This window comes from Pimephales promelas, chromosome 21 (assembly GCF_988280905.1).
Source record: "Pimephales promelas chromosome 21, fPimPro1.hap1.1, whole genome shotgun sequence".
Classification (NCBI taxonomy): Eukaryota; Metazoa; Chordata; class Actinopteri; order Cypriniformes; family Leuciscidae; genus Pimephales; species Pimephales promelas.
In genome coordinates, this window is record NC_142789.1 from 29,331,920 (window position 1) to 29,357,498 (window position 25,579).

The window sequence follows — 25,579 nt, forward strand, 5'->3', positions numbered from 1 at the left end:
TCTCATATTCTCACTAAATCAGCGAGTGCAACCAATAAGTCCTACTACCATGATGCATAAATACTTGTTAAAATGCAATATATAGTTTGCTGCTACAACAAGTAGAATTGTGTTTAATTGTCTTTAAAATAATGGCTCAATGGATATATATAAAAAAAAGTACTCTAGATTTATGACAAATATCATTTTTTAAGGCAAGATACTACAAGCAAAACCACTGGTCAGTTTTGAGATTTGGGGCTTTTTGGCTTTTCATAATGTGTAGTTTCATACTCGTGGAATGTAAACATTCAAAATTGCAAAAGTGTGTGTATTTTATTGCATGATTTCAATTATAATACATATTTTTAATTAAAGGCCGTTGCTCAATATGATGTTTTTTCTCCCACTCTTAGATACACCAGACATTACACTTTTATTCTTTTTTTAATTTATTTGTTTTACAGAGAGGTTTGTTCATGTAACATTCGTCTTATTTTATATAACATTTTATTCCTAAAAAAACTGGTGAAAATATATATTTGGAGTTTTTATAGAGTTATAGAGGGATACAAAGAGATGTCAAAAATCCTCTCGGTGAAAACCTGTATCTGCAATACAATATGTCAACAAAATGAAACAAGAATTTCCTGGCTTCAAAACTGGCTCCATCCAGTTTTTAGATTTTTGTTCTTAGAATTATGCAAATTTAAAAATGCATGCATATTTAATTACAAAATACCTAATTTGCATATTTAAACTATATTTTTACAAAACTTGTAATACAAAAAAATGTGTGCAATTCTTAAATCAGTTTTTTTTAGTATTTGTTAAATCTATTAGTTAATTTTTGTGTTTGTGTCTTGCCGTAGCCCTCAAACCATATTCACTTAATAGCCCTTAATCTTGTAATTGTGGACAAATGTGGGCTCAGAGGACTCAGGTGTGATCCTAATTTTTCTTTATTATAAATGTTATATCACTGTCTTCGATAAAGTTTTGTCTATCCATTTTTGGTGTTTTTTTTATATTTTGGGGGTATTTTTGAATTTATTTACTTCAAAAAGTACCATATTTTCCATGTAAATTATGCTTATTTTTATGTTTTTTATTTTTTTAACTACATTAAAATATCATTCCAGTTCTTAGAGCTAAAACCTAAAGATGAAGTGGTGTCACCTGGTGTTTTATTTTGGCTTATTTTAGGATGCTCTTTACAGTTTTTCCCATTAATTTCTATGGGTGCCCATTTTTGACCCAAATACAAGATTAAGGAGTTTTTTTCCACCCACTTAACATTGTAAAATTGAGTGCAAAAAAAGTGTTTGTGTTCAGGAGGAAAAAGTCTTGTACCGCTCAGATCAAGGGAAGTATATATATTTTTAAATAAATCAAAACTATTTTGCCCACATTTGTCCAGAATACGGTTTTAGGGTTAATTAGTCTTTTTTGATTTGGGGGTGAAATATGACAGATTCTGCGAGATTCTCTCAGTAATAGCCTAATAACTGTCTGGATAGTAATATCTGTGACCCGATCTGCTCCTGTCTTCAGTGGTGAACCCGTGTGCCGAGCGTAACGGTGGCTGTTCTCAGGAGTGCCTCAGGGATGGAGATCAGGCCCGCTGTGGATGTCGTCCGGGTTATCAGCTGGCTGAAGATGCCAAGACCTGTGAAGGTGACTTAGACGATTGAAGAGTTTATGTCACATGCTTATAGAACAGAAAGATGATGTGACATTACTGTTGCATTGGTCACATTCACGTCATCATGCCTGTGTTTTCTGTGCGTCAGACATCGACGAGTGCCAGACGGGCCAGGCGGACTGCGCTCATGGATGCCGTAACACTATAGGATCTTTTGTGTGTGTTTGTCCCGCTGCCTATGAGCTGGGTGTGGATGGCAAGCATTGTTATCGTGAGTATGATCTGAAAACAGGTCCATCAAACCATTTGTTTCTCTCTGTAGCCTCATTCTCTCATTCTTTGATGTAATTCTTTCTTATAAAGATTCGCAACACACAACATCTCTCACATGTGTGGTAAACATGAGAAAAAGTCCGTCAAATCACTTGTTTCTCTCTGTAGACTCATTCAGATGCGATCGACTCTTTAATGAATAGAATAGAATAGAATAGAATAGAATAGAATAGAATAGAATAGAATAGAGAATGGCTCAAAACAGCATAGAGAATATGTATGAAATATACATAATCGGATAGACATCGGATGCAAATGGCAGAAAAAAAATTAATTATTCCTATTAAATATTTTTATTTATCTCATTATTTAAATGCTCATTTTTTTATATAATATGTTTAGTATATATGATAGTTAAAAAAAATCTATATATAATTAGGGCTGTGCAAAAATTAATTGCGATTAATCGCATCCAAAATAAAAGTCTGTGTTTACATAATATATTTGTGTGTGCTGTATATAATTATTTTGTATATATAAATACACACACATGCATGTATATATTTAAAGAAAATGTGTTATTCATATATAAAAAATAAAATATAGATTATGTATTTATATATATATATACAGAATTTAAGCGCAAATAATTCATAAATCTATACATGCTTGCATAGGTATTTATATATACAAAATAATTATACACAGCACACACAAATATATTATGTAAACACAGACTTTTATTTTGGATGCGATTAATTGCAATTCATTTTTGCACAGCCCTAATATATAATATGTGCTAGTTTATTTATTTACTTCATATACAGGTGAAACTCAAATTTAAATATCGTGCAAAAGTTCATTTATTTCAGGAATTCAACTTAAAAGATGAAACTAACTCTATATTATATAGACTCATTGCATGCAAAGTGAGATATTTCAAGCCTTTATTTGTTATAATTTTGATAATTATGGCTTGCAGCTTATGAAAATCTTTTGGAATTTTCATAATCATCAAAATTATAACAAATAAAGGGTCGAAATATCTCACTTTGCATGTAATGAGTCTATATAATATATTAGCTTCACCTTTTAAATTGAATTATTGAAATAAATGAACTTTTGCACAATATTCAAATTTTTCGAGTTTCACCTGTATATATATATATATATATATAATATATATATGAAGAGTTCAGATGCAAAAGCCTCTAAATGCCATTTGAAATTTTCTTCTTTAATGATTATTTTTATCAAACATGTATATTTAAGTTCAGTAATTTCACTTAAATAACAAATAATAGGTAATTATCATTGCCATTTAAGTGAAATTACTAAACGTAAATACACAAGTTTCATAAAAATCATCATTAAAGAAGAAAATTTCAAATGGCATTTAGAGGCTTTTGCATCTGAACTCTTCATATATATATATATATATATATGTGAATTAAACATGCCTTTAAACATGTGTGTCTGAATCTAGGGATCGAGATGGAGATCATAAACAGCTGTGATCATAATAACGGTGGTTGTTCTCATCACTGTGAACATTCATCCACTGGACCCGTGTGCGGCTGTAACCAAGGACATCATCTGGACGACGACCACAAGACCTGCATCGGTACGTTACCCGTCTTACTGCACAAGCATGGTCATCCTGTAAGGTAAAGGTGTGTGTTCTGTCCGTCAGATATAAACGAGTGTGCCGACGGCAGCTCGTGTTGTGAGCACGACTGTACAAACTATCCTGGAGGTTATGAGTGTTACTGTACAGCCGGATATCGTCTGAACGCTGATGGATGCAGCTGTGACGGTACCATTTACAGTGATTTCAGTGCTTAAAGTGTGTAAATATCAGACATATGTTGACTAAATGGTCTGATCACAGATATAGATGAGTGTTTGGCTGCTAACGGAGGATGTGATCACACGTGTCAGAATAACGCCGGCTCCTTCCAGTGTTTCTGTAGACGCGGGTATCGTCTCCATGAAGACCGACGCTCCTGTATATGTGAGTGTTCAGTCTGTTTTCATAATATGTTTCCAATGCAGAGCAATAAACAATTTGTCAGCTAATTGAAGTAACCTAATGCACACGAAATATTCTCTCCGATTGAAGGATTTTAAGGATAATATTTTTCATTTTAAAAGAGATTTTTAGATGGAGAGATTTTATGTATTAAAATATTATGAATTCATATTATGAATTCTTTTTCATAATAAATTGTATATATTATAATTATTAATATATTATTTTATAGATATAATATTTCTCAAAACCTATATTATATTATATTTATTATATTATATTATATTATATTATATTTAATTATAGTTTATTATATTATAGTTTATTATATTATATTATATTATATTTAATTATATTATATTATATTATATTATATTATATTATATTATATTATATTATATTATATTATATTATATTATATTTATTATTATATTATATGATATTATATTATATTTAAGCCTGTTAAGTGATTCAAATTTTTCCAAATTTTAGAATTAATCACACATTAATCGCACATCAATTTTGGTCATTATTGTGTTAGGTGAGAAAAGCATTGAACAGACATTAGCTTTAAAAAGAAAGATTTAATAATGATTCAACATAGAATTTATTACACACAAACTTTTAATTAACTAATTATGAATAGTCAGTAATTAGGAGTTTATTGAGGCAAAAGTCGTAGTTATTAGTCAGAATCGAACCCTAATCTAAAGTATAGTTTATGCGATGTAATGTTATTTAGATCCATATACAGTGTATTTAAAGGAATCTAATTAAACTGGATGTGTGTGTGTGTGTGTGTGTCAGTGCTGCAGGAGTCCGTGGAGGCGTTGAGCAGTGGTGTGGAGAAACCCCGACCTCATCTCACTATCCTTCAGGAAAATGATCAGATCCTGGAGCGATACGACGACTATGAGGACGACACGGGAGAACTGCGCGCTGAGAGCACTTTAACAGAGAAATTCAGTACGAAAAACTAATCTAACTAATACCATTGCTGTGATTGTATATACTGTACTGTACGATAACATAAATCATAATGCAAATTAATTTTTGTAATGCATGCATGTGCTCGCAGTTTGCTTGAACGGCTCGTTCGGCTTCGACTGCAGTCTGTCGTGTGAGGATTGTGCTAACAGAGGAGTGTGTAACAAACACACAAACGGCTGTGACTGTCCTGACGGATGGACGGGGATCATATGCAATGAGAGTGAGAACACCAACATAATTATCAGTAATCATTTTTAAGATTTCATAATTTCTTAACCCTCTGGGGTTGTTCGTTTCAGAGTCACACTCGGGGTGTTCGGGTCCAAATGGACCCAAAGGGCGGGATTCATATTTTTAAAAAAAATCATGATTTTTTTTTCTACTCGTTTTTTATAATATTTTTTCTTTTCTTTTTTGGTGTTTTGAGAAAATTTCAAAAATAAAAAAAATTATAATTAGTATTAATGCAATAATTATGACAAAATTTCCCCCCCATTGAACATAATTAAAAAATATTTACATTTTTTTTTTTTTTTTTAAGCTGTATTTCATTTTAGAGTCAAGCCTAGGCCTCATAAAAGCAATTTTTGAAATGAGATGGATGCCATCTGGTGGACAAACTGAGCATTTTAAAAATGCAAAACACATGTATAATCTGAATTTTTTGGTGTGTTTGTGTATAAAAGTGTGTGTTTTGCACTCTTGATGTTTTATAGATTCACCCCTTCACTGTGGTGTGCTTTTTTTCAAGATTGTGGCTGATTTGTAGATTGTACGCACAAAAAACTCAGTATTTTCACATTTTTGCCAATTTCCCATTCACTTTCCGAGCGGGTCCATTTGGACCCGAACACCCCAAGTGTGACTATTTTTTTTTTACAACCACTTAGACTACTCACATCCTGTCCCCAATTTTTTTGGGTGTTCAAATACCAAATACCAACAAAGTCACCAAATTTTGGACCATTCCGAGGAAGCTGTGATTTAAAAAAAAAAAAATATTTAAATTGTTCGGGTCCATTTGGGCCGAACAACCCCAGAGGGTTAAAGAGCGATGATGATCATTTAGGCGTCACATCTTTTAGATGTAAACAATGGATAATGTATGGAATAATTGACGACATCACAACGCTGAAGTCAATTATTCTGCTTATTCTACACCTCTAACATTGTCCAGATATTGTATTTCGAGACATTTGTCAGGGTTTTGTTCTTGTGTGTAAGACTAATTTCACATCCCACTCCTCTGTGAGCTAGAACAGAGGCTTGAGCCACTGATAGCAGAGTAATGCAGTTATTAGAGAGAGAGATTAAGTGTGTGTGAATTACCTCTCTCAACAGTGTTCAGCATCAGCGTCTCTGTGAAATAGCGAAACTGTAAGTTGATCTGCTTCAAGAACAGCGCTGTTATTATCTCACTAGTGAGAAATGTCATGTATAGCTTTTAAGTTTCTGAACTATTTAACTGACAACGGCACTGACAACACGTTTGTGTGTGTGTTTGAGTGGGAGAGAGAGCGAGAAAAAAATTGTCTCTACCAGTCGATCTACGAACGCCGATCCAAGTGCACAACCTTGTTCACATCTCACCAGCGCACTTGGATCAGCGTTCGTAGATCGACTGGTAGAGACTATTTTTCAAAGATGGCTTCTTCCTGTATTCACGAAGTTGACTGTGTTTATAAAATATCTTCTCATTAAACTGTTTGGACACTGACAAAGTTCTCAATGCTTCGGTTTGAATGTAGGGACCCTTATTATGCTGTCGTGTTACTGTGGGGCTATTTTGAGCCTTGTTAGTGGTAATAAAAAGCGATTTTTATTCGTCATTACTCTATGCCCTATAGACTAGCATTATACTAGCATTATAGGCTAAACTGTTTTTAGAGATAAAACTATTTACATTCGGCAATCATGAAAACAAATCTCAGATAACGGTTGACTAGGTAACAATGTGCAATTAGACCAAAGGTTCATTTTGGGCCGGAGTTCTCCTTTAATTTTGTGGCCAAAAACATGGAAATGATGGTGTTGTTGTGGGTTCTGGTTCTTTTGCTGTTGTCTGCCTTTGAAATAACAGAAATCATTTGGTGAAGTGATATGAAACTGTAATGCGGTCGAGAAACTTTTTTTCCCCCTGAAAATAACATTCATCAACCAATCAGATTCAAGCATTCAACACTCTTAAAGTATAAACATCAGTAAATCTCGTATTTAATGCTTTTGGAGACAAAAAGTGCTGAAGCATTTCTATAATAAAACCGAGATCGTATATCGATGCTAAACCCACAGAGTCCTCAAGGCTGATCATAAATATGTCATTAAAGATTAAAGAAATGGATGGTTCTGCATAAATTAATGTGGGCTTGATTACATCGACAGAAAAACCACATTTCACAGGCAGAGAATAAATTCTTATTTCATCAGATGATGAAAAGACACAATAAACCAGTGATTAGAGACATTTATTAAAAACATCTTACATCCTTTCAAAGGTCATGACCTTTCTGTTCCTGTGTGTGTTATCCAGCGTGTGCGGAGGGCTGGTTCGGCAGGAACTGCTCGTTGAGCTGTACGTGTAAGAACGGTGGTGTGTGTGATCCGGTCACGGGGAGCTGTCGCTGTCCACCAGGGGTCAGTGGAGAGCTGTGTCAGGACGGTCAGTACAAATCATGTGTAACGCATTCAGTATTGTGTGCATGTCATGTTTATTTGATGCACTCAATCCAGGTTGTCCTAAGGGTCTCTATGGGAAGTTCTGTAATAAGAAGTGTAACTGTGCTAATAATGGACGGTGTCATCGCACGTATGGAGCGTGTCTGTGTGACCCGGGACTGTACGGAAGGTTCTGCCATCTTTGTGAGTCAGAATTTACTCTTTGCTTTTAAAACAACTCCATTTATGCTGTTCTGTGCTTTCAATGTGCATTGTGTGACTTTCTTTAAAAAAAAACGTGTGCTCTTTCGTGTTCATGCAGCGTGTCCGAAGTGGATGTTCGGTCCAGGCTGTTCTGAAGAGTGTGTGTGTGTCCAGAAGAACACTGTGGAGTGTAACCGTCGTCACGGTGCCTGCGTCTGCAAGCCCGGGTATCGAGGCGAGAGATGTGGAGACGGTGCGTCTGACGAATGGCTTGAGTGTATTGATACACGATTACACTGTATTGTACTTTTTTACATTTTTTATTTGCATTGAAATGCTTTAAAGAAATACAAGAAAAATAATTGGAGAATATGCAATTCAAAAAATTATTATAATTTTTTTTGCCTTGGAATGCTTGAAAAAAAGACAAGGAAAATAATTGGAAAATTAAAATAATTAAAAAAATATTTATGGATTTGTTAAAACAAAGCATTTAAATATATATTTTTTGCATTGAAATAGGAAATAATTGGAAAACAGTCTAAAAACAATGAAAAGAAAAGAATAAGAAAGAAAAGAGAATGGATATTTTAAAACATAGCTTTTTAATATTTTGTAAAATTTTTATACATAAAATTGGAAAACATGCAATCCTAAAATAAAATTGTAATAATAAATAAAGAAATGTATGTATGTATGTATATATATATAATATATATTTTATTAATAATAATTACTTAAATATATATATATATATATATATATATATATATATATATATATATATATATTCCCCCCCCCCCCCCTTTTTTCATTTGCATTGAAATGCGTTAAAGAAATATCAGGAAAAGAGTTGAAAAAAAAAATCTAAAAAAAAAATAAAATAAAATAAAATGGATTTTAACTTTGTTTTACATTTTTGAATTTGCATTGAAAAAAGTTTTTAAAAGATGGCAATATATGATACGATACGATCAATATTGCTAGTTTTTCCCTGTAGAGTGTGAATCGGGCTTCTTTGGCTCTGGCTGCGAGAGGAAATGCTCCTGTCCGGATGGAGTGACCTGTGATCATGTGACTGGAGCCTGTCAACCGCAGTGTCCCGCTGGAAAGAGAGGAGACAAATGTGACCAAGGTATGTCCAGTCAAATTATAGGTGTATAATATGCCTGTACTGTATGCTAATTAAGGCACACTGCAATAAAACTGAATTTGGAAATTGAATGTGATGCAAGACTTTGATTAGCGTTTCATTTCTGTGATAGACTGTGTTGATGGGAGATTTGGGATTGGCTGCAATCAGTCATGTGACTGTTCAGGGGCATCATGTGACAGGATCACCGGCCAATGCATGTGTCCTGCTGGAACGTTTGGAAACCGTTGTGAAAAAGGTGAAATGGTCATTCTGACATCAACATGTCATGCTTATATTGAGCTAAACTCTTTTCTATTGTTTTATATAAAGTATAAGTGAGACCTTTAGCTCATGATTGAAATGAATGCACTATTTACAGTATTTTGAAAACACAAGCTGCATTAGTGGCTCACTGACACAGAATTATCCTTTATGAAAGCATTATATTGTTTAATCCTTGTATTATGTTAAATCTGGGTACGAGTTCATATTGACCCTGGTTTGAATCAGTACATTTCACCAAAAAAATTCAGGTAAAAATTCTACACATTAATTAACATTAAAACTTCTCAAACATTACCAAAAGGTTCAGATTATATGTGAGAATATATGAATTTTTATAATATTATAAAAAAAAAAAATTATGTATTTTATATATATATATATATATATATATATATATATATATATATATATATTATTTAGATATTTTATTTAAAATTTAAGATTTTTATTTTCTTTTTAAATTGGATTTTTTAAAATAATATTTACATTTAATAATATTTAAATATATTGCCTTCCTGAAGCTCAAATAGTAGTGCATGGCGCTAGTGATGCCAAGATTCGACTCAATTAACGTGTGAACCGATATAAAGGTACAGCACCAATGCAATGTCATTTTATTTCGATAAAAGCATAATACCCTGACACAACAAAATACATGCATTTGAATAATGTTGTGTCTGTGCTGCTGCCTTCAACCATGAAACTCGCTAACATCAGTCTTAATAGAAATTGAGTACTCAAATTTCACAACACCTCACTGTGAGGAAGTTCATGAGCCTCAATGAGAAAGTCCCGGAGCGTAATATAAGATTAAAATGATATAATTTTTTGAATAAACACAGTATATTTCTGCATCAGAGTGTGTGGAGGGTCACTGGGGCGTTGGATGTCAGGAAACGTGTGTGTCCTGTGAGAATGGAGGCCGCTGTGACCGGCGTGATGGCACGTGTGTGTGCGCTCCAGGATTCATGGGCAGATCGTGTCAGAGCAGTGAGTAGCTCATCAGGATCTGTGTGTGTGTGTGTGTTCTCCTGTATCTGGTGTTTTCAATCTCTCTGTGTTCAGTGTGTCCCGCGGGCCGCTTCGGGGTGGGCTGTCAGCTCAGATGTGTGTGTGATAACGGAGGAGGTTGTGATCCTGTAACGGGACGCTGCTCATGTCCTCCCGGCTGGACGGGCCACGGCTGCAGGAAGGGTGCGTTTCATGTTTTTGATTATTATGTAATTCTTAAAAGCGAATGAAATGTCATTATGTTGATGGTGAGATACTGTGTGTGTTGTAGCCTGTGACGCGGGCCGCTGGGGTCTGGGCTGTGCGAGTGTGTGTGACTGTGGAAACAGTGGCGGAGTGTGTGACGCTCAGACCGGACGCTGTCAGTGTGAGGCGGGTTTCACTGGACCGCGATGTGACCAGAGTGAGTGTCACACACACCACCGGTCAAAAGTTTTAGATCTGTAAGATTTTTTTATGTTTTTAAAAGAAGTCTCTTCTGCTCACCAAGGCTGCAATTATTTGATAAAAAATACAAAAAAAACAGTAATATTGTGAAATAATATTAGAATTTAAAACAGCGGTTTTCTTTGTGAATATATAGTGAAGTGTAATTTATTCCTGTGATCAAAGCTGAATTTATCATCATTACTGTTGCTGATTACACATCAGTTTTCAGGGTCACATGCTCCTTCAGAAATTATTCTAATATGCTGACTTTATGCTCAAAAAACATAAATTGTTGAAAATGTTGAAATGTCGAATGTTGGAAACAGTCGTGTACCATTTCCCCCAAAAAATTCTATGATGAATAGAAAGTTCAAGAGAAAAGCATTTATTTAAAATATAATCTTTTCTAACATTATTAATGTCTTTACTATAACTTTTGATCAACTTAACTCATCCTTGATGAATAAAAGTATTTTCTAATTTCTTTCCCCCAAAAATAAAAAAATAAATTCTTGCTGACCCCAAACTTTTGAATGGTAGTGATTAATCCTGAAATAAAAATCCTGAAATCAAAATGTAAAAACACTGTTTTCAACATGGATAATAATCATAAATGTTTCTTGAGCATCATATTATAATAATTTCTGAAGGATCATGTGACACTGAAGACTGGAGTAATGATGATAAATTCAGCTTTGATCACAGGAATAATAATAATTACACTTCACTATATATTCACATAGAAAACCGCTGTTTTAAATTGTAATAATATTTCACAATATTACTGTTTTTTTGTATTTTTTATCAAATAATTGCAGCCTTGGTGAGCAGAAGAGACTTCTTTTAAAAACATAAAAAATCTTACCGATCTAAAACTTTTGACCAGTAGTGTATACACATTTCACTTCAACCACACACACATGCAACAACGCAAAAGTGTGTTAAAGACATAGGTAAAGGTTCACTCAAAAAATGAAAATTCTGTCATCATTTACTCGCCCTCACGTTGTTCCAAACCTGTATGAGTGTCTCTCTTCTGCTAAACACAAGTTAATATATTTTAAAGAATGTTAGTAAACAGAAAGTTGATGATAGCCATTGACTTCCATAGTATGTTTTCAATGTAGAAAAATAAAGAATAAAATGGATGGATCATCATTTTATGTTTAAAAATATAAAAATTTATCAGTGAAAATGTATATCTAAGATTTCGATTCTTGCTTATTTTGAATGGTTTTGTGTTTTGACACAATAATTTATAAATGTACAGATGAGAATTAGCTAAATCTGGTACAGTACATATATTGTACTTTGTCCCTGTTAAATGAATAGATATTCCATGTAATTTGAGATATGATAAATGATATGATAAATATGAATAAGTTGAGTGGGACTATATGCAGTCCTTCTATATTAAATCATGTGCTCTATGTCGTGCATCTATCCCAGAATGCCCTGCTGGTTCATTTGGGCCGGGCTGCAAGCATCGCTGCCAGTGTGAGAACCAGGCATCATGTGACCACGTGGGCGGAGCTTGTACCTGTGAGATTGGCTGGACTGGAACGTTCTGTGAAAAACGTACAGTATGATTGTTCAACTTCACATTCATTATCGGAGACTGATGATCAGATTTTTGACTGAATGCTTGTGTGTGTGTGTGTGTGTGTGTGTTCAGCTTGTCCGCAGGGCTTCTATGGTCTGGATTGTCAGCAGAAGTGTGTGTGTTTGAACGGGGGTCTCTGTGATCATGTCCATGGTGAATGCTCCTGCCGGCCGGGCTGGATCGGTCCACACTGTAACCAAAGTGAGCTTTTGTAGCATTTTATCATCGCTTCTGTCTTCATACGTTGCTACTGTACCTTTAAGACTTGGGTGTGGAAAAGATGTGTGACGATTGGCTAACTTCTTCACTTGAGAAATTTCATCTTGCTCATCTGTGCGAAACCCTGCGTGATGAGATATTCTTGTTTGATGAGCACTTCTGTCCCAGTTTTCCCATGAGTGATGTTTGCTGTGGTCTGGTCTGCAGCGTGTCCCGCTGGATCGTACGGAGCGAGCTGTTCTCAGACGTGTGTGTGTCACAATAACAGCAGCTGTGATGCTGTGCGCGGTCAGTGTGTGTGCAGCGCAGGGTGGACGGGAGACTCCTGCTCACAGGGTAAGATTCAGACTCCTCATTCATTAAACAGCTGACTATATACATGTACAACACACACGGTTCAGTCACAGCTGATTGGTTCTCTTAAAGGAGTAGTTCACTTCTAAAAAAAAAACTTTTGCTGATAATTTACTCACCCCCATGTCATCCAAGATGTCCATGTCTTTCTTTCTTCAGTCGAAAAGAAATGAAGGTTTTTGATGGATTTTCTCCATATAATGGACTTCAATGGGGTCCAAACGGTTCAAGGTCCAAATGAGAGTTTCAGTGCAGCTTCAAAGGGCTTTAAACGACACCAGACGATGAATAAGGGTCTTATCAAGGGAAACGATCGCTCATTTCATAAATAAATACAAAACTTTAAGTTTTATAAGCACAAATGCTCGCCTTGCTCTGTTCTGTGATGCGCGTTCGTGACTCTCCCGTTCGAACTCGTTCATCAAATGAACAAATCTTTTTTCGAGTCATTTGGTTCATTCAAGGAACGAAATGACTGGAAAAAAGATTTGTTTAAAGCCCTTTGAAGCTGCACTGAAACTCTCATTTGGACCTTGACCAGTTTGGACCCCATTGAAGACCATTATATGGAGAAAAATCCTGGAAAGTTTTTATCAAAAATCTTAATTTCTTACTCTCCAATTTATTTCATGTGCATTTCTTACATTATAAGAGTTGTCATGATTGAAATGTATTTAAAACTCCGTTTGAAACTCTTAAACATGTTTTTTAAAGAAGTCTCTTCTGCTCACTAAGGCTGCATTTATCTGATCAAAAAATACTGTAATATTGTGAAATATTATCAAAATTCAAAAGAGCATTTTTTTATTAGAATATATTTTAAAATGTAATTTATTCCTGAGATGAAAGCTGCATTTTCAGCATCATTGCTCCAGTCTTCAGTGTCACATGATCCTACAGAAATCACTCTAATATGAGGATCTGATGCTCAAGAAACATTTCTGATTATTATCAGCTGAAAATACCTATTTTACAGGATTTATAGAAAGTTTAAAAGAACAGGATTTAGTTGAAATAGAAATGTCATTGTAAATGTTTTTTTACCAACACATTTTAACAATTGAATGCATCCTTGCTGGATAAAGTTATAATTATTTCTCAACTTTATTAATTCCTAAAGGGGAAATTTCCCAGCTAACAGGGAACGTTCCCAGAACATTCACTAACGTTCTTTAAAAGTTGTGTAAATGTTAGGACAAAACGTTATTAAAATAATGTTTTCGTAACGTTCATATAACATTATTAACGTTCTTGTAACGTTGAGAGAAAACGTTCTTAGAACAACGTTCTTGGAACGTCTTTATCACGTTATTTGTATTTGATGAACGTTCTCATTACGTTAATAAAAAACGTTCTTAGAACAACGTTATCGGAACGTCTTTATCAGGTTATTTGTGTTTGATAAACGTTCTCATAACGTTCCAGCAACATTATGCTAACCTTAGGATAACGTTATAACAACATTATGCTAACGTTCCAGCAACGTTCTGCAAACATTAAGACACCGTTCCAGCAACGTTAAGCAAACTGGACATTTCCACGTTTTTAGAACATTTTAAATTAACGTTCCCACAACCAAAATGGAACGTTAGAAAAACGTTCTCAGAACCTAACTTTGTTAGCTGGGAATTACAGTAGGTTTTGCAATACACTTACACAATACCATAAATACATGAAACTATGAACCTAGAAGTAATTGAGCATATTCATTTGCATAAGCATAAGCACTCAGTGATGACAACAATATGGACATCCTAACATTCGAACAAGTCCGAGGAGAAAGCCAGTGTTTTTCACTTCATGATGACTCATGTTTCTTGGAGTGTGAGTTGTCTCAACTGTTTTTGCAGGATGTTCTCCAGGTTTCTTCGGTGTGGGCTGTTCTGAGGTGTGTGTGTGTGAGAACGGGGGCTCGTGTGACCCCGTGAGCGGCCGATGCGTCTGTCCCGGCGGCTGGACTGGATCCGCATGTCAACTGGGTCAGTGACTCTGATCTTTACGCTTATTTACTCTGAGCGGAAACACCTGGAATATTCTGTGTGTGTGCTCGGAGATCTGATACTAGTAAATACTCAATGCAATATGTAATCCACTGTAATTGAGTGTGCTGACGAGTGCTGACCACACACTTTTACTGGAGACGAAACCAGGACTGCCAGTGTGGAAGCTCTGGTTTTGTTTTTACGTCTGGAAATGATCAGGATATGTCGCAAACTTGCATCATCTGCAACTGCACTAAAACGTGTTTAAGCTAAATTTGAGTTTTTATATTGTGCAAACTGATTTTTGACGTTGCGTTTTGATAGGTTTGGATGTTCAGCTCCGGTAATGGATCTCGCATGCTGACCGGCACTGGTCAGTGTAAGTCGGGAAGGAAAAGAGCTGCCGATTTCCAGGCGTTACATCATATATTTAGTGTCGTGGTCTTTCAGTATTTGTTAGGTCGTCTCATGTAAGATCTTGGTTTCTTCTCCTCACACCTCATCATAAGTCTGACCGTTTCCGAGAAGACGGACACAGGGAACACTTACTGCACGTGACGGATCATTTATCCTAGCATAAAGTCACAATGTCATGTAAACTCACGACACAAGGCATGATGTATCCCTGTCATAGATGTATAAAGTACTGGAAACCCGGATTTGAGTAAAAGTACAAGTGCTCTATCAAAAAAGTGACTTGAGTAGAAGTTGAAGTGCTCTTTAAGCACCACACTTAAGTAGAAGTACTAAAGTATTCAACATTTTTTGTATTTAAGTAATGCAAGTAGTTTATTTTCAAATTCACTACTTAAGTACTAAAAGTAAAAGTACAAGTATTGTGTCACGCAATTATTAAAGAAAGCAGTCAAAACTTTGAGCTAGCAATCAAATAAGGCGTTTTGGCGGGATTCAAATTTGCTTTGGCGGCCATTGCAGGACAACCCCTGCATTAGTCGTCAATGTGTGTGTCAATCAATACCATTACCCTATAAAACTGGCGTGTGATTTAGGCAGCATGAAAGCCAACTTGCAACGAATGATTCGTACAAGTTTTATAATTGTAACGAGATACTAGCAGAACATTAAAAAAATATCGAAGTAAAAGTATTAAATTCATCGAAAATATCTACTGAAGTAAAAGTAGAAGTATGAGAAAAAACAATACTCTAGTAGAGTACACATACAGCATTTAAGTAGTTCTCCTTCGTTACTATACATCTTTGGTCCCAGAATGCCCAGCGGGTCGGTTCGGGTCAGACTGTCAGGACAGATGCGAGTGTGAGAACGGCGGTCAGTGTGACGGACAGACGGGTCGATGTGTGTGTCAGCCGGGCTGGACGGGAGAACGCTGTGAGAACGGTAAGGTCATCTGAAATGTGTGTGACGTACTGTTTCTGGAAGTGCAGGACATAACCTGAGCTTGTCCTTTACATTACAATAATTATGACAATTACCACGTCTCTTAAGCTCACTGTGCATTTATTTAATGAAAAATGTATTAAAAATCATTCAGAAAAAAGCATATTAGAGTGATTTCTGAAGGATCATGTGACACTGAAGACTGGAGTAATGCAGCTTTGGTCACAGGAATAAATTATATTTGACAATATATTAAAATAGAAAACAGCTGTGTTAAATTGTAATATTATTTCACTGTTTTTACTGTATTTTTGATCAAATAAAAGCAGCCTTGGTGAGCAAAAGAGACTCAAAAACATAAAAAAAATCTGAATTATTCCACGCTTTTGAGCTGTAGTAGTTTCAGAGGATTTGGCTCCTACTAGTGGTTAAATGATGTATAATAGCCCTCAATCGGGTCATGGGGTCTATACGACCCCAATCGACTTTTACTTAATTAAAATAGGTTCCCTTCATCTCATTGGAATAAGATTTTGTGACTTTTCATACATTATCTATCTACACACACACACACACACACACACAAAAAAAACTGGGCTTGATTTGATTGTTCTGAAGGTATGTAAAAAAAAATGTTTAAACTTCTGGTCTTCGGGGTCAATATGACCCCACATTGAAATGAAACTAAATATATTTTCTTCATGTGTCAATAAATAAATAAATAAAAATCCGGCATAAATCTGAATTTTTTTACACAGAAATGAAGGCGTAGTACTAGAGTATAAATGCAATGTATCATTAAAAAAAATAACATTTCATATGCAAGCTAATGGTGTAGTTGAGGAATTGTATGGTATATGGATACAAAAGTACTTTATATCTCCAAAAACACAGCATTAATGAATAGATAAAAATAGAAATAGAAAAAAAAAATGAAATATTATTTGTATGATTAAAAATGTATATTTTTTGGAAACGGAGACCATTTGAAGGTCTCTGGATATTAGAGTTTAATCTGGAGTTCACTAGTCATATTCACACTGAGAGAATGATTGAACATGCCTATAAAACCAGCATGTGTGTGTGTGTTGTATTTGTCTATCCATGTGGTGACCAAATGCCCCTGTATTTAGTTCCTTTATTAAGGATTTTTTAATAATGTATTTTTCCACATATGAAAAGATCAGTAGGTGTCTGTAAGGAAGGGTGAGGGTGTAATGATCATGATTAGCTCAGTGTGTGTGTGTGTGTGTGTGTTAGCGTGCGTGTCAGGGCGGTTCGGAGTCGGCTGTGAGGGCGTCTGTGAGTGTGAGCACAGCGCCCCCTGTCATCCCGTGAGTGGACAGTGTGTGTGTCCTGCAGGATGGAGAGGAAGACGCTGTGAGAAAGGTCAGTTCATCACACACATAAAACTTGCACTTTTAAAAATGTGTTTAAAGGCATTGTTGTCTAAATAAACTGACAAAAAGCATAAAAGTTTGATTTTTAGTTGAAAACAGTGTTATGTAAACTGCCATTTGGTCATATTAGTTATCACCCATATAAAATAATTATTACATATTTAATTTCATATTTATTTAATCATTATTAATTATTTAATACTGGTTAATATATATATATATATATATTATTTGATAATTATTAAATAATAGATATTACATTTTACCTTCAGTAATTTTCACTTGAAAAGGGATTTAATTTATAAATATTGTTGCTTGTATAATATTAGTCATATCGGTTATCGCTCATAATAAATAGTTATTAAATATTTCATTAAATGTTTGTTTAATTATTGTTCATTATTTAATACATAATAAAGATGAATGATTAAATATTTAATATATACTGTACATGTGTGAAACTGGAGCTTGATTTGAAGTGTGTGTGTGTGTGTGTCAGCGTGTCTGCCGGGCACATACGGGCAGGACTGTGATCAGATCTGCTCTTGTCTGTCGGGATCATCCTGTCATCATGTGACCGGTGTGTGTGGATGCTCTCCTGGACACACGGGCGACGGCTGTGAGCTCAGTGAGTGTGAACCCACGAACCACACACACACACACACACACACTGTGTCAACAACTGCAGTCAGTCATACACTCTAACCACAATATCTGGCAAATTAAAGTCGGCATGAAACGGAAATGGTTTCATTTACATACTAATTGTGACATACTAAATATTAGGAATTTAATAAAAAAGCAGGTTTCTTTCAGCAAGGACACATTAAAATGATCCACAGTGACAATAAAGATATTTATTATGTTACAAATCATTTCTATTTCAAATAAATGCTGTTTTTTTTTTATCTTTCTATTCATCAAAGAATCCTGAAAAATATGTATCACCATTTCCACAAAAATATGAATTGATTTCTGAAGGATCATGTGACCCTGAAGACTGGAGCAATAATTCAGCTTTGATCACAGGAATACATTTATATTAATTTAACATAAAAAAAAGTTCATAATATTTCACAATATTTTTTTACTGTATTTTTGATCAAGTAAATGGTGAATAAGAGACTTCTTTAAAAGCATCTCACTGACCCCAACCGACCTTCTGAATGCTAGTTTATGTCTGAAAAGAATCAATGAATTGTTCACAATAACATGCATTGAGAATCTGTCAGAACCATCGACACACACTCCAGTTGTTCTCTGTCAGTCATTCAGGGCAGTGTTTTATCATGAATACTGCATCCATCATGTATCATCTCCATCTGTGTGTGTCCCAACAGCGTGTGTGTCCGGCACGTTCGGCGTCAACTGTAACCAGGTGTGTCAGTGTGCCGAGAGGAACCAGCTGTGCCACCCGGTGTCCGGAGTGTGTTACTGCGCGCCCGGCTTCAGCGGACACGCGTGTGATCAGGGTCAGCTGACACTCACAGGATCAAAACATACATATATATATATATATAATCATACACATGTCACATTAAAAGAAATACTTTTAAAAGTAAAAACAAACTAAAAAGATTTTTTATGATGAACCATTTTAGTCTGTTTTAGTTTGTTTTCATTTTTTAAAAAGTGTATTTTAATTTTTGATATTTATGATTTTATTCATTTTTATTAGTGTTTTAATTTTAAAATGTGTTTATTTAGATTTTATATTTATCATATTACTAAATTTTTAAAGTGTTTTAGATTTTAAACATTTTTTTAACATCTTAAATATTTATTAAAAATTAATAAAAATGTACAAAAATGTATATAATTATAACAATACATTTTAAAATAAAAACAAACTAAAACACTTAGTAAAATATAATAAAAATGTAAAATTAAAGTAAAAATAAATAAAACACTTTCTAAAAAGAGGAACTATTTTATTGGTTTCCCTGAATGTCGTGACCATAAACCAACATTAGAGTTATTCAGTGTATAATATCTAATATTTTGTCTTGAGATACTATTATAGTTTTTATTAATAAATTGATTTAGATTTAATTTTTACATTTTGTTATATGTTTATTTAAAGCTTTAGTGTCCCACCCCCCAATTATTTTTAGGTATTGTTATTTATTAATATCTCTATGTAGTTTTAATTCATTTTAGTTATTTGAGTACAGTTAAAGTTCATGTTTTTTTTTATAATAATCCTGCTCTACTGTACTATATGAAAGCTTCTCTCACTGTAATGGGCAACACCGGGTTCTTGATAATGCTTTTCAGTGTGTTTTCAACAGAATCTGCATGTGTGTGTGTGTGTGTAGCGTGTGCTGATGGACTCTACGGTCCCGACTGTGAGCGTCAGTGTCAGTGTTTGAACGGAGGAGTGTGTGTCTCAGTCTCGGGCGCCTGTGAATGTCCAGCCGGATTCATCGGAGCTCGCTGTAACCTCAGTGAGTCACTGCGCCGCAAACACTGAGAAACACACACTTTACCTCACACACACACACACACACTCTCTCTCTCCTCTTCAGCGTGTCCCGCTGGACGCTACGGGCTGGACTGTGCTCACGTGTCCAGGTGTGGGAACGGGACGAGAAGCGACCCAGTCACAGGCGAGTGTGTGAGAGTCGAGCGTGACCGAGGTGAGCCGGTGTTTGCTCTGATGTTAGACGTGTGTGAGGGTTTCTCTGACAGATGTGTGTGTGTAGTCTGTCCTGCAGGCTGGTTTGGATCTGGTTGTTCTCAGCGCTGTGACTGCAGGAATGGAGGTGTGTGTGACTCCGTCTCTGGAAACTGCTCATGTGGCCTCGGCTGGACCGGCTCACACTGCGAGAAAGGTGACGTGTGTGTGTGTGTGTGTTTATCATTCTCTATAGAGATTAGAGGAAACATTAGTCGATTAGGTGAGGCTTGTTCCACCAATTTTTAATTGGTTGGTTATTTTTGGGATTGATTTAAGAAAAAAAAAATTCTGTTTAACTTCAGTATATTTTAATTAAATTTTAGTATGTCAACTTATTTTAGTTTTATTCAAATTATTTTGATAAAAAATCATCTAACATTTATATTTTATTTCAGTTAACAAAAACGATTTTTAAAAATGTGTGTTCTATTTTCAGTTTTCATTTTAGTTGTATTATTTTTGTTATGTGCTTTTTTTATCAGGTTTTTTTAATTATTATTATTTTTAAATATAGTTTTGTTCAACTTCATTTTATTTGAATACATTTTTTTTAGTAATTTTAGCATGTCAACTTATTTTAGTTTCATTTAAATTATTTTGATAAAACATTATTTTATTTCAGTTAACAAAAACGATTTTTAAAAATGTGTGTTCTATTTTCAGTTTTCATTTTAGTTGTATTATTTTTGTTATGTGCTTTTTTATCAGGTTTTTTTAATTATTATTATTTTTAAATATATTTTTGTTCAACTTCATTTTATTTGAATACATTTTTTTTTAGTAATTTTAGCATGTCAACTTATTTTAGTTTCATTTAAATTATTTTGATAAAACATTATTTTATTTCAGTTAACAAAAACGATTTTTAAAAATGTGTGTTCTATTTTCAGTTTTTCATTTTAGTTGTATTATTTTTGTTATGTGCTTTTTCATCAGGTTTTTTTAATTATTATTATTTTTAAATATATTTTTGTTCAACTTCAATTTATTTGAATACATTTTTTAGTAATTTTAGCATGTCAACTTATTTTAGTTTTATTTAAATTATTTTGATAAAACATTAATATTTTATTTCAGTTTTCAAAAATCATTCTATTTTCAGTTTTCATTTTAGTTTTATTATTTTTGTTATGTTCTTATCATTTTTTTTTAATTATCATTTTTGTTTAACTTTAATGTTTTAGTAAATTTAGTATGTCAATTTATTTTACTTCTATTTAATTTTAAGTCTATTTTTCCTATTGAATATTTACATTTTATTTCAGGTTTTAAATAGTTCCAGGTTCAATTTTACTCTTTACTGGTTTAAAATAAAGAAGATCATAGACTCACTGTGTGTGTGTGTGTGTTGGCAGAATGTCCCGAGGGTTGGTTCGGTCCTGATTGTGCGCTTCAGTGTTCGTGTGTGAACAACAGCACGTGTAACAGAGTAACAGGAAGCTGTCGCTGTGAAGCGGGATATTACGGACATCTGTGTGAACACGGTGAGATCCAGAGCAACACACAGTTAAAGCGTTCACACCTCAGACGGACTGCGTTCTGATGTGGAGTGTGTTTCAGTGTGTCCTGCCGGTGTGTTCGGGCCCCGGTGTCAGCATCGCTGTGACTGTGTGAACGGGGCGTCCTGCCTCCCGAGAACCGGACAGTGTGTGTGTCCCGCTGGACTTCACGGCTCTCGTTGTGAGAGAGGTGAGACGCTCATCCTGTACATCAGTCAAGTTATTAAACAGAATTAAAGGAGTAGTTCACTTTTAAAAAACACTTTTGCTGATAATTTACTCGCCCCCCATGTCATCCAAGATGTCCATGTCTTTCTTTCTTCAGTCGAAAAGAAATGAAGGTTTTTGATGAAAACATTCCAGGATTTTTCTCCATATAATGGACTTCAATGGGGACCAAACGGTCCAAATGACAGTTTCAGTGCAGCTTCAAAGGGCTTTAAACGACACCAGACGATGAATAAGGGTCTAATCTAGGACCCTTCGAGTCATGACTTGAAAAAAGATTCGTTCATTTTGATGAACGAGTTTGAACAGGAGAGTCACGAATGCTCATCACAGAACAGAGCAAGGTGAGCATTTGAGCTTACAAAACTAAGAGCGATTGTTTCGCTTGATAAGACTCTTATTCATCGTCTGGTGTCGTTTAAAGCCCTTTGAAGCTGCACTGAAACTCTCATTTGGACCGTTTGGACCCCATTGAAGTCCATTATATGCAGAAAAACCTGGAATGTTTTCATCAAAAACCTTCATTTCTTTTCGACTGAAGAAAGAAAGACATGGACATCTCGGATGCTTGTTTCTGCTTCATCTGTGTTTAGATCCGAAGCTTCAGTACTCTTTCAGAAGATGTGTAATAGCGCCCCCTACCGTATAACAGTGAACACACAGAACGTTAATGTGATGTTTCATTGAGCTGTGAATCTATTAAGCCTGTGCACATTTTCAGACTGAAGCTTCACTAGTAAAATCATCTAGTTGCAGGGTTATTTATATTGTAAAATAAAACTATAAAACACGTTTTCATGATTTAAAAAAAAAAAAAAAAAACTTTGGTAACATTTTTCATTTTTGTGTAGTTGAAGTACCAAAATAACAAAACTGTATAGACATATAAAAAACAACAAAACAACAACAATTAAAACACTAACCCATATTCAAATGAAAACATAAAATAAAATCTGCACAAAACCTCTAACAGTATAAATGATTGTAAAACTCTTTCCTTTCCTCAGAATGTGAGCGCGGCTCGTTCGGGCTGAACTGCTCTCAGTCATGTGACTGTGCGGGACACACACCATGTGACCCGGTGAGTGGCAGGTGTATCTGCCCTTCGGGAAAAACAGGAGTCCGGTGTGAGAGCGGTGAGTGAGTGAGTGATGCTGCTGATGATGATTCTGATATCTGAACATATTGTGTGTGATGATGGTGTGTGTGATGTTCAACAGACTGCAGTGTGAACCGCTACGGGCCCGACTGCGCACTCACCTGTCAATGTGAAAACGGCTCTCAGTGCGACAGCAGAAACGGACGCTGTGTGTGTCTCAACGGCTGGATCGGTCTCACGTGTTCAGAACGTAAAGTAGTGCTTCTTTTTCAGCTTATTATAAAATATAATCAGGGTTTGATATGAACATTTTCACTCATCAGTCAATTTGGCTGCTACATTTAGAAGTTAGCGGCTATTTAGAATGTCTACTAGCAAAACAACTATATATATATATATATATATAGTACATATATATATATATATATATATATATATATACACAGTATATAAATGTATAGTTTGACTTAGTTTTTAGTTTTATATTTTCCATTTTCAGTTCTGTTGCAGTTTTGGTAATTTTGTGTTCTACTTTTTTGTAATTTCTATTTAGTAATTTGAGTAATTTAAATTTTAAAATAGTTTTTAAGTAGTTTAAATTGTCATTTTAATTTCAGTTTTAGTTATTGGCAGCACTTTACAATAAGGTTTTGTTTGTTAAAATTAAATAATAATAATAATGATAAATATATAAATTTAATATATATATATATATATATATATATGCAAATTAATTAACATAATTAATGTTAAACACACTTAAATCAACTAAACACTTAGTTAATATTAATTTCAATTAAGTGCTAATACATTTTTAAAAGCAAAAGTTTTTGTTAACATGAGTTCCTGCTCTGTGAACTAACATGAGGAGCTGTATTTTGTAATGTTGTAAAAAATATCGTTCACCGATAGGTAATACATTAACTAATGTTTACAAAGGAGACCTTATAGTAAAGTGTTACCTAGTTATTTTAGTATATTGTTAAACTAAATTTAAATGAGAAATGCTCCCTTGGCAGCTATCTGAAATAAAACAAGCAACAAAATAGCTGTTTTATGAACTTAGTTGACTATAATAACCCTGATTTAGTAATATATTGTGATTTGAATGTTTGTAGGTGAAACTCCAGAGCTGGACTCCAGAAGTGTAGAAGAGAGCCAATCACAGCTCAACTCCTCATAACACATGCGCGCACACACACACACACGCGCGCGCACACACACACAGAGACTACATGGAAGCACGAGTGTGTTGAGGTGGAGAAGTGATCATGTTCAAACACACAGCACTGACAGCTCATCCTCATACTGGACCCTCATCCGTATGTCAGGGGATATTAATATTCTCTGTGTTCAAGAACTGTTGTGATGTACACTACAGTAGGGTTCAGGTTTGACTGTAAACAGGAGGAAAGTGCCTTTTTGATTTTTCCAAAATTTCACTCATTGTTTACAAATATTTTTGAACCTAAACTATTTTTTTTACTGTAACATTTGATAAAAAAAAACACAGGAAACATGTGGATGTCAAGATATTGAACTGAAGAAGATATTGATATACTGTAAGATCATGATGTGCTTATATCAAAGGAGGTCCTGTTTGTGAAATATGTTTATATTAGAAAACATTTTTTCATGCTTCATTTTCTGTTAAGCATTTGATTGTTTTGTATAAAGTTTGAGTTATTTATATATTTTGTAAAATATACAAACATACAATTGTAAATGTTATGCAAATTCTTTCTTCCGATTTCAGAATAAAAGACTTTTGAACTTGTTGTTTTATTTTAGCTCTAGAGCCTCCATTTTTGCACTCAGGTCAAAGTCTCGCGCCCCTCTATCAGAATCCAGAGTTTTGAGAAGATTGGAGAAACTTCATTTTTCGCCCGAAAATGAAAAAAAACGAAAGTTTCGGGTCGAAATTTTGAATTTCGATATTTCAGCTCTGGAAGGGTCTAGAGCCTCCATTTTTGCACTCAGGTCAAAGTCTCGCGCCCCTCTATCAGAATCCAGAGTTTTGAGAAGATTGGAGAAATTTCATTTTTCGCCCAAAAATGAAAAAAAACGAAAGGGGTAACACTGTCGTTTTTTTTTCGGGTCGAAATTTTGAATTTCGATATCTCAGCTCTAGAAGGGTCTAGAGCCTCCATTTTTGCACTCAGGTCAAAGTCTCGCGCCCCTCTATCAGAATCCAGAGTTTTGAGAAGATTGGAGAAATTTCATTTTTCGCCCAAAAATGAAAAAAAACAAAAGGGGTAACACTGTCGTTTTTTTTTTCGGGTCGAAATTTTGAATTTCGATATCTCAGCTCTGGAAGGTTCTAGAGCCTCCATTTTTGCACTCAGGTCAAAGTCTCGCGCCCTCTATCAGAATCCAGAGTTTTGAGAAGATTGGAGAAACTTCATTTTTCGCCCGAAAATGAAAAAAAAAACGAAAGGGGTAACACTGTCGTTTTTTTTTTCGGGTCGAAATTTTGAATTTCGATATCTCAGCTCTGGAAGGGTCTAGAGCCTCCATT

The 25,579-nt window shown here is 34.6% G+C and overlaps 1 protein-coding gene across 8 annotated transcripts in view; it reads left to right on the plus strand.

Annotated features, from left to right (window-relative positions):
* Positions 1 to 24,846, plus strand: part of megf6b (multiple EGF-like-domains 6b) — a 70,868-nt gene extending 46,022 nt beyond the window's left edge. For 4 of the 8 annotated variants that reach the window (XM_089125357.1, XM_089125358.1, XM_089125353.1 and 1 more), the window contains 30 exons: positions 1,534 to 1,656; positions 1,773 to 1,895; positions 3,384 to 3,521; positions 3,591 to 3,713; positions 3,789 to 3,911; positions 4,737 to 4,895; positions 5,008 to 5,139; positions 7,450 to 7,578; positions 7,650 to 7,778; positions 7,897 to 8,031; positions 8,779 to 8,913; positions 9,044 to 9,169; positions 10,057 to 10,188; positions 10,264 to 10,392; positions 10,481 to 10,612; positions 12,088 to 12,216; positions 12,314 to 12,442; positions 12,668 to 12,796; positions 14,665 to 14,793; positions 16,027 to 16,155; positions 17,416 to 17,544; positions 18,055 to 18,183; positions 18,896 to 19,027; positions 19,874 to 20,002; positions 20,084 to 20,389; positions 21,591 to 21,719; positions 21,796 to 21,924; positions 22,970 to 23,098; positions 23,183 to 23,311; positions 24,180 to 24,846. In XM_089125357.1, the coding sequence (XP_088981483.1) occupies positions 1,534 to 1,656; positions 1,773 to 1,895; positions 3,384 to 3,521; positions 3,591 to 3,713; positions 3,789 to 3,911; positions 4,737 to 4,895; positions 5,008 to 5,139; positions 7,450 to 7,578; positions 7,650 to 7,778; positions 7,897 to 8,031; positions 8,779 to 8,913; positions 9,044 to 9,169; positions 10,057 to 10,188; positions 10,264 to 10,392; positions 10,481 to 10,612; positions 12,088 to 12,216; positions 12,314 to 12,442; positions 12,668 to 12,796; positions 14,665 to 14,793; positions 16,027 to 16,155; positions 17,416 to 17,544; positions 18,055 to 18,183; positions 18,896 to 19,027; positions 19,874 to 20,002; positions 20,084 to 20,389; positions 21,591 to 21,719; positions 21,796 to 21,924; positions 22,970 to 23,098; positions 23,183 to 23,311; positions 24,180 to 24,244 (4,019 nt within the window). In that variant the 3' untranslated portion in view covers positions 24,245 to 24,846. Of the gene's footprint in view, positions 1 to 1,533; positions 1,657 to 1,772; positions 1,896 to 3,383; positions 3,522 to 3,590; positions 3,714 to 3,788; positions 3,912 to 4,736; positions 4,896 to 5,007; positions 5,140 to 7,449; positions 7,579 to 7,649; positions 7,779 to 7,896; positions 8,032 to 8,778; positions 8,914 to 9,043; positions 9,170 to 10,056; positions 10,189 to 10,263; positions 10,393 to 10,480; positions 10,613 to 12,087; positions 12,217 to 12,313; positions 12,443 to 12,667; positions 12,797 to 14,664; positions 14,794 to 16,026; positions 16,156 to 17,415; positions 17,545 to 18,054; positions 18,184 to 18,895; positions 19,028 to 19,873; positions 20,003 to 20,083; positions 20,390 to 21,590; positions 21,720 to 21,795; positions 21,925 to 22,969; positions 23,099 to 23,182; positions 23,317 to 24,179 lie in introns of all 8 variants that reach the window. The other 4 variants (XM_089125356.1, XM_089125355.1, XM_089125354.1 and 1 more) reach the window with 4 other exon arrangements.
* Positions 24,847 to 25,579: the final 733 nt, after the last annotated feature.